General features: G+C 44.6%; 1 protein-coding gene across 3 annotated transcripts in view; it reads left to right on the top strand.

Annotated features, from left to right (window-relative positions):
• Positions 1–3,558, top strand: part of CADM1 (cell adhesion molecule 1) — a 330,596-nt gene extending 327,038 nt beyond the window's left edge. For all 3 annotated transcript variants that reach the window (XM_061203807.1, XM_061203808.1, XM_061203809.1), the window contains 2 exons: positions 1,255–1,386; positions 3,369–3,558. In XM_061203807.1, coding sequence (XP_061059790.1) covers positions 1,255–1,386; positions 3,369–3,487 — 251 coding nt within the window. In that variant the 3' untranslated portion in view covers positions 3,488–3,558. The remainder of the gene's footprint in view (positions 1–1,254; positions 1,387–3,368) is intronic.
• The last annotated feature ends 4,376 nt before the right edge of the window (positions 3,559–7,934 follow it).

Here is a 7,934-nt window from a genome sequence, read left to right on the forward strand (position 1 = left end):
TTTGCTCTGTTCTTTGGAGAGAGACAGAGATAAATCTTTCTTAAAAATTGACTCGAATTTGCACTCTCCGTCTTCCTGGTGAAATGCATTTCTCTTAGGCGTCCAGCAACTGCTACGGGGACAGATTTATAGGCCATGTGCTTCTTGTACTGAAAGATTTAAATGGTAAATCCTTCACATATGACTTCACAAATCATGTAAAGTTAAAAGTTTTTTACCGTTTCTGTTGCTGCTGTGCTTAAATTGTAAGGTGCAGCTAGTAAATCATTTTAATGGAGGTGTCGTACTTGACTCAATAAAAAAAAAAAAGACAATGGTTTGGCTTCCACTCCAAAATGTTAATGTATTAATCAACGGGAGAATAATTGTTTTTTACTACATTATAAATCTCGGGTGCCATTAGGATTTCAGCAAGGGGTGATGTAGACACATTCCTAAATTAAAATTGTTTACACTGCCATACATCCATTCTGCATGGCCATAGCTCATTCGGGGTTCACTTTGGATTTGTTCCCCAGCCAAACATGTCGTTCCTCAGTCGAAAGAAGACATCCCGAGGGAGTGATGCTTATAAAGGAAAATTAATTGCATCGTGAAGTGTTAAATAAATAAAAGAAAAACCATCTGTGGCAATGGACAATTATTCCTTGCTGTCTTTTTTGAAATAGGTTTTTAGGTTTTTAGACTGAGGCTTACTCCCTCATACATCCCAAATGTAGCAGGTACGTCCCTTGTCTCTAGTCCCCTGATCCTTGTTTTATCTCTAGGCAGCTGGGGCTTTTGAGCTCCTTACTTTTCCCATGCAAATGCCTGGCAGGGAATAAGTCCCTGGGCATCTCTAGAAAGATGCTCCAGCCACCCCTCCACAGCTCCCGTTACGGCCTGAAGGTGCCATTCTGAGCGCCCTTAAATAGTTAGGTCGGCCTCCTGAATAGGATCTGCAGCTGGATACAGAGAGAGGGAATGCCAAGACCAGCTCAGGACTGGACAGACTCTATTTCTTCTCTCCCTGCTCCCTAAGCTTGTTTACATGCGTTAGCATCCAATGCCGCTTAGAATGAAATGCCTTGAGGGGAGAACAGATCAATGCAGCACTGAACAGGTCCCCTCGGTGGAACTTGATCCATCTTGACTGTTCTCTCTGACTCTTCCATTAAGAAAGAAGGTGACCTCTGACCCTGGAGGCAGTGTCGCCAGGGCTTCTGGTGTCTCGTAATACCCTCTACATCCCTATTCCTCTTCTGATTTCAACAGATTCTCGAGCGGGTGAAGAAGGCGCGATCAGGGCAGTGGATCACGCCGTGATTGGCGGTGTCGTGGCCGTGGTGGTGTTTGCCATGCTGTGTTTGCTCATCATCCTGGGGCGCTATTTTGCCAGACATAAAGGTAAGCCAGGCGCTTGGGCAGCCAGGAGGCCTCGTATCACCACGGCGCCTGCCTTTGGGGGACTTGGCAAGGTTGTCCTTGATAGGCAGTTTGGTTTCTGTGGCCACACAGCCTCTTTGATTCCTGAAACTGGGAGAGAAAAAAATAGAAATCTTAGCAGCGGCTGATTAGGACTCTGAGAGCTGATGAGTAGCACTCCTTGATTTGGATTTTTCTCTAAATGAAAAGCTTTATAGGTGTGTTATTCTACAGTTCATTATTGGGGATAGAGTAAAAATTATAAGGGGCTGGTGTGTGAGGTGTGGCGTAAACCCCAAAATGATAAACAGGGAAAAAGCAGCTGCATAACCTTCTGCTTTGCGGGATGCAGGTAGACTAGCCCTGCTCCCCGACCCCCAACTCTGGGTCAGCTGGTCACAGCGGCTAGAATACTTCCTTGGTTTGATGTGCCTTAAAAGCCACATAAATATGTATTTTTAAAATTATGAGTGCAATTGATTTAAATTGCCATTAATCATCACACTTATCAACTGTGCCGTCTGGATGGGCAATCATCTTTGGGAGGGCTCCTCCTCTCTGCCCCATGCTGCTCGGAGCCTCTTCTCCCCTCTCCATAATTTATCCTTCCTTTTGTTTGTCGGCCCTTGTCTTTCTCGGGTATTTTTCTCAAGCGCTGTGCTGTGGGCTCCCGAGCCTTTCCTATAGTATAAACTCCAGGCACTGGCAGTCTGGTTGATTGTAGAACTGGGGTTTGGGGAGGGTCCCCTGAGCACAGCAACAGAGGTCCAAGGTGTTTGACAATCACCTTTAGAATCCGAAGTGCCCATCTCGAGTGTAAAACGGTTTGGGGCCCTCAGTACTGGGGGTCCTTCAATGAGTGCTGCCCATGCCCAGCACTCTGTATACCCTCTGCCCACGCCCAGGAGGCAGTCTGTTCGGCCAGAGAGCAGGGCCAAAGTCTGCACAGCAGCTGAGGGGACCCAGGGAAGAGGGCATACTCTATAGCGGAAAGGGACATGGGGGGACCATCTGACCGCCTGCCTTCTCAGACTTGTCACTTTGAAAACTTGAAAATACAACAAATAGATCAGCCTTTCTTACTTAAGAATCCTGGAGAATACAGTACCTAATGGGAGGAGGGTGATTTGATTATGATGGGCAGTGGAAGCTCTACCTGTATTTCATACTGAGGTGCAACCCTTGTCTTTCTCCGTGTAAACCATTGGGACTTGCTGATAAAGAGTGTCACCAACTCTGTAACGTTCTGTCTATTGTCATTATAAAGTGACTATGCCAATTAGCAAATCCATGAATCTGGGTCCGGGCTAGAGTGACATCAGGAGCGAGAATCACTTGTTCCTTAAGGCAGATCCCACGCCTTGATTCCAGCTGTTACAATATCAAATTATTTCTCGATCTGGAACCCCACTCTGTGATGGAAGGCAGAAGAAAACCAAACCTACATGTACAAATTCAAGCACATGCTCACTTACGGACAGGCAACAGTGCTTCCTGAAGACAGGAGATGAGGGTTCAGATAAATGATTTGAGATGACAATAGAACATCAGCAGGGCCCTAATTCATTTATTGGCTAATTGCTCTTCCTTGCTTTGGTCTTTAACCATGTACGTGCACATATCTGGCCATTGGTCCTGGGCGTTTACTGTCAGCAGCTCTCCAGCTTTCTGCATTTTTAGCTCCCACTCACGTCTTCTTCTGCTGACATCCTCTGGTCATAATCACGGCTCTAATGTCTCATTTGCTGAATTATATCGCAGCGGTTCAGTTGGAGTGGTGCCTTTGGAACCCCCGGATCCCCATTTGTCTCACCCACCTCGCTCTCTTCTTCCAATTGTTTTTTCCCCTCTGCTGCCTGCACACCACTTCGGCTGATGATGGCCATAAAGCAAGTTGCCATCTCTGTACCACTTTACACAGAGGCCATCAGACAGTCACGGTGCTTTACCCCTTCATCTTTCAGGTACATACTTCACTCATGAAGCCAAAGGAGCCGATGACGCAGCAGACGCAGACACAGCTATAATCAATGCAGAAGGAGGACAGAACAACTCCGAAGAAAAGAAAGAGTACTTCATCTAGATCAGCCTTTTTGTTTCAATGAGGTGTCCAACTGGCCCTATTTAGATGATAAAGAGACAGTGATATTGGAACTTGCGAGAAATTCGTGTGTTTTTTTACGAATGGGTGGAAAGGTGTGAGACTGGGAAGGCTTGGGATTTGCTGTGTAAACAAAAAAAAAAAAGAAAGAAATGTTCTTTGAAAAGTACACTCTGCTGTTTGACACCTCTTTTTTTGTTTGTTTGGTTTTTCAATTTTTATTTCTTCCTACCAAGTCAAACTTGGACACTTGGATTTAGTTTGGATAGATTGCAGAAAATTCTGTGCCTTGTTTTTCGTTTGTTTGTTGTGTTCCTTTTTTTTTTTTTTCCTCCCTCCTTTGTGCGCATTTATTTTTCCCAAAAAACTTTGGATTTTTTTTTTTCCAAAATCTCCCATTTTGGAATTTGCCTGCTGGGATTCCTTAGAATCTTACCCCCCCCCCTTATTTTCTTATTGTTTTTCCTTTCCTTTGTTTATTTTTTGAAGTAACTGCTTTCTGTTCAAAATTCAGTTTCATAAAAGGAGAACCAGCACAGTTTAGATTTCATAGTTCAGAATTTAGTGTATCCATAATGCATTTCTTCTCTGTTGTCGTAAAGATTTGGGTGAACAAACAATGAGAACTCTTTGCTGCTGCCCATGTTTCAAATACTTAGAGCAGTGAAGACTAGAAAACTTAGACTGTGATTCAGAAACTGTTCTGTTTGCTGTGGAACTACATTACTGTACAGGGTTATCTGCAAGTGAGGTGTGTCACAATGAGATTGAATCTGTCTTTAATTCTGTATCTGTAGACGGCTCAGTATAGATACCCCACGCTGTCCAGAAAGGTTTGGGGCGGAAAGGCCTCCTCCTTTTTCAGTGCCCTAAACAGACCTGACAGGTGAGGTCTGTTCCTTTTATATAAGTGGACAAATTTGAGTTGCCACAGAAGGGGAAGTAGGGAGGGGGGAAAGATAGTTCTGCTCTGGTTATTTCTGTTCCAAGTGATTCCATCCACCTTTCCCAATCGGCCTTACTTCTCACTAATTTGTAGGAAAAAGCAAGTCTGTGTCATGTGCGAATAACTAAATGGGACAGGGTTTTATTTTGTTTTGTTTTTGTTTTGTTTTGTTTTTTCCTTTGTGCTTAGTTAGGAAGGCAGTAGGATGTGGCCTGCATGTACTGTATATTACAGATATTTGTCATGCTGGGATTTCCAACTCGAATCCGTGTGAAACTTTCATTCCTTCAGATTAGGCTTGACAAAGGCAGGAGGTACAAAAGAAGGGCCAGTATTGTTCTCAAACTGGTCTGCCGTCCATCTCAGTTCTCGAAAGGTCAGAGCAGAGGTGGAAAAACAGCATGTAGGGATTTTTCAGTTACTTAATCAAAACTCAAATGTGAGTGTTTTTATCTTTTTACCTTTCATACACTAGCCTTGGCCTCTTTCCTCAGCCTTAAGAACCATCTGCCAAAAAATTACTGATCCTCGCGTGATGGCAGCCATAGTGCATAGCTACTAAAATAAGTTACCTTGAACATATCTTAGATGGGGAGCCTTGGGAAAAGGTAGAGGAGTCAAGTTACCATTTACATTTTTTTAAAGAAATGTGGGGATTTTCACTGAAACGTCTAGGAAATCTAGAAGTAGTCCTGAAGGACGAAAACTAAACTCTTACCATATGTTTTGGTAAGGCTCCAGACTCCAGAATACAGTCCCTATGGAAAGATGGCATCAAAAAAAAGATAGATCTATATATATATAAATATATATTATATAACATTTTCAGTGAGTAATTTTGGATTTTGCAAGATGCATTTTTACTATTGTTACATTATGTGGAAAACTTACGCTGATTTATTTAAGGGGAAAAAAAGTGTCAACTCTTTGTTGTTTGAAAGCGTGTTTATTTTTCTTGTCTTTATTTTAACCTTTGATAGAACCATTGCAATACGGGGGCCTTTTGGGAACGGACTGGTATGTAAAAGAAAATCCATATTGAGCAGCGTTTTGTTTTCCCCTCTCCTATCCCTAGGCACTTAACCAAGACAAAAAGCCACCACGACAAACATCCCTTTTTCAGTGAATTTTATAATGTGCAGCTCTATTCCGAGCCCTTAGCACCCATTCCGACCATAGTATAATCGTATCGAAGGGTGACAACCATTTAGCATGTCGTTGAAAGGTTTTTTTCAGTTGTTCTTTTTAGGAAAAAAAAAATAAACACGAACCTTACCATTGCTCACTGAATTGGCATCTCATTTTGGGGACCTCCCATCTTTCCGTTTTGAAAAGTGTACAGTAGTGCAGTGCTCCTGATGTGACTCTATGGCTTACAATGTTGACATGTCTCAGGTTCATGTGTTTTGATTGGTGTTTTCCGTCTCAGGTAGATTGCAAAGTGTAGGCCCCATGCATTGGAAAAAGATAATAATAATAATAAAACAAAGCAAAAACAGGAAATTATGGATTTTAGTTGTATATTGGTTTATGTATTTTTTTCTTAAGTATACAGTGCACTGTTTGAAATGTATTGTTGAGTATTACTTTGTACAGGTTGATCACTTTTTTTAGAGTGAAGAAAGAACAAACTTGTTTTTTGTGTTTTTTAAAGGAATATAAAATAATGAAGGATGTATAATTGATGCCAAATAAGCTTGTTCTTTAGTCACACCGACGTCTGACTTTTCCCTTTAGGCAGTTCTGTTTTTGAGGTGTACATGAACGATGTTACGGTGTATGAAACTCCATATCCATCTGTTCCATTCGCATTTTGTATTGGTTCATGTATACCATTTTTACAAAAAAAAAGAAAAAAAAAGAAGTACTATAAAATATCTGTCTTCTTAATAAAAAAAAATTAATGTTACAAAGTGATCCTTTTTTCTCATTATGGACTTCTTACGGACGTCTCGGCCTGGGAGAAGATGGGCCCCTGGTCCGGCTTCCTCCTTAGCACCTCGCGCAGGGCCAGGAGCACGGGCGGTAGATGCTGGGAGGTGCTGCCGGCTGGGCTTCTTGGGACCGCCTTCTCTCCTCTGTTCATCCTTCCTGTACTTGATCTCTCCTCCCCTCTCAGCGGACAGGTGGGCCAGGTGCTCTGGCATCGCGGACTCAGCGATCTGTGCAGGTGCGCAGGCCGCAGCGCGGGCCAGCCCGGGACGGCCCCTCCCGTGGATGCGTCTCCCGCCCTCACTCCCCTATTTCCACCCAGCACCCCACACCCACTCCCCTGTGTTGGCTGCTCCACTTGTCTCTTCCTTTGGGATTTCGTGTCTTCACAATTCATCCTTCTTCATTTCAAGTTCTCTCTCCTTTAACAAAAAGACGTGATCTGCAGAGGACGAGCCTGGCCGCCAACAGAAGATTGTTCTCACTGTTTAGGCTGCTGGGGCTTCCGGGCCGGGTGTACAGCAGGATTCAGTCTGTCACCGTCCCCCTTGCCTTGCAGGCCGAGGCGAGCAATGACTGCACTTCATGGTGACTGATCTTTCAAATGCTCAGATCACACGTGAGCCGCCCCGAATGGCCCTTGCCCACCGTCCACCCAGCTGTGGCTGAGTTCCCCTTTTCTCTCTCAGGCAGGTGGTGGGGAAGGTTCAGCAGTGGGAGAAAAGGTAAGCTCCGGAAAAACCAAAGGCTGCGTACTTCATTTCAGCCCTTCCATCCTGGCCTGATCTCTCGCCTGTCTGTAAAAATCTGCTAATTGGACATGCAGTTACTGGGCGCCTGCTGTATGCTCAGCATCGTGAGAAACACAGGGAAGTGTAAGATCATCTCTGGAGACCAACCGAGGCATCGGTTACACCCACATAAAAAACATGAAATGGTCCCCAGCTGTGGGGGGCACCCCAAATATGGTTAAGGGGCCCAGAGAGTGCCGTGGAAATTTCTTGGAGAACGGAAATCAGTGAAGCCTGGGGAGTCAAGACAGCTTCCTGGAGGAGCTGGGATTCCAGCTAGACCTTAAAGGATGGCTAGTGGAGAGCGAAGTGAGTCGGAGGTATAGACGGCAATAAGCCCAGCCAGCCCGCTGATTCACATGGGAAAAATAAAGCAAAATCAGGCGAGGTGTGGAGCGTGGGATCAGTCTTCTGGCTGTTCTCAAAGTCCAGACAGGAGTCAAGATTTCAGGGGCCTCTCCCAGCCTCTGCCCCAGGGCAGGGAACAGTGGGGAGCCCTGGTTCATCATAGCTCTGTAAAAAGACCTATAGGTGATAGAGGCTAGAGATCAAGAGTACGTGCTAAGAGACAGCCTGGCTTCCGACCCCCGCTCCACCACTTGTTAGCTGTGAAACCTCGGGCGAGTTCCCCAACCTGCCCGGCCTTAGTCTCCTGCTCTGTAAGGGAGGGGGTCACCGTGTTAGGAGAGAGAAGTGAGATCGGCAGTAAGTGCTGAGTGAATAATATGCCAGATGCAAAGTAAGCGTGTTACATGTTAAT

Source organism: Eubalaena glacialis, chromosome 10 (genome assembly GCF_028564815.1).
Source record: "Eubalaena glacialis isolate mEubGla1 chromosome 10, mEubGla1.1.hap2.+ XY, whole genome shotgun sequence".
NCBI lineage: Eukaryota > Metazoa > Chordata > Mammalia > Artiodactyla > Balaenidae > Eubalaena > Eubalaena glacialis.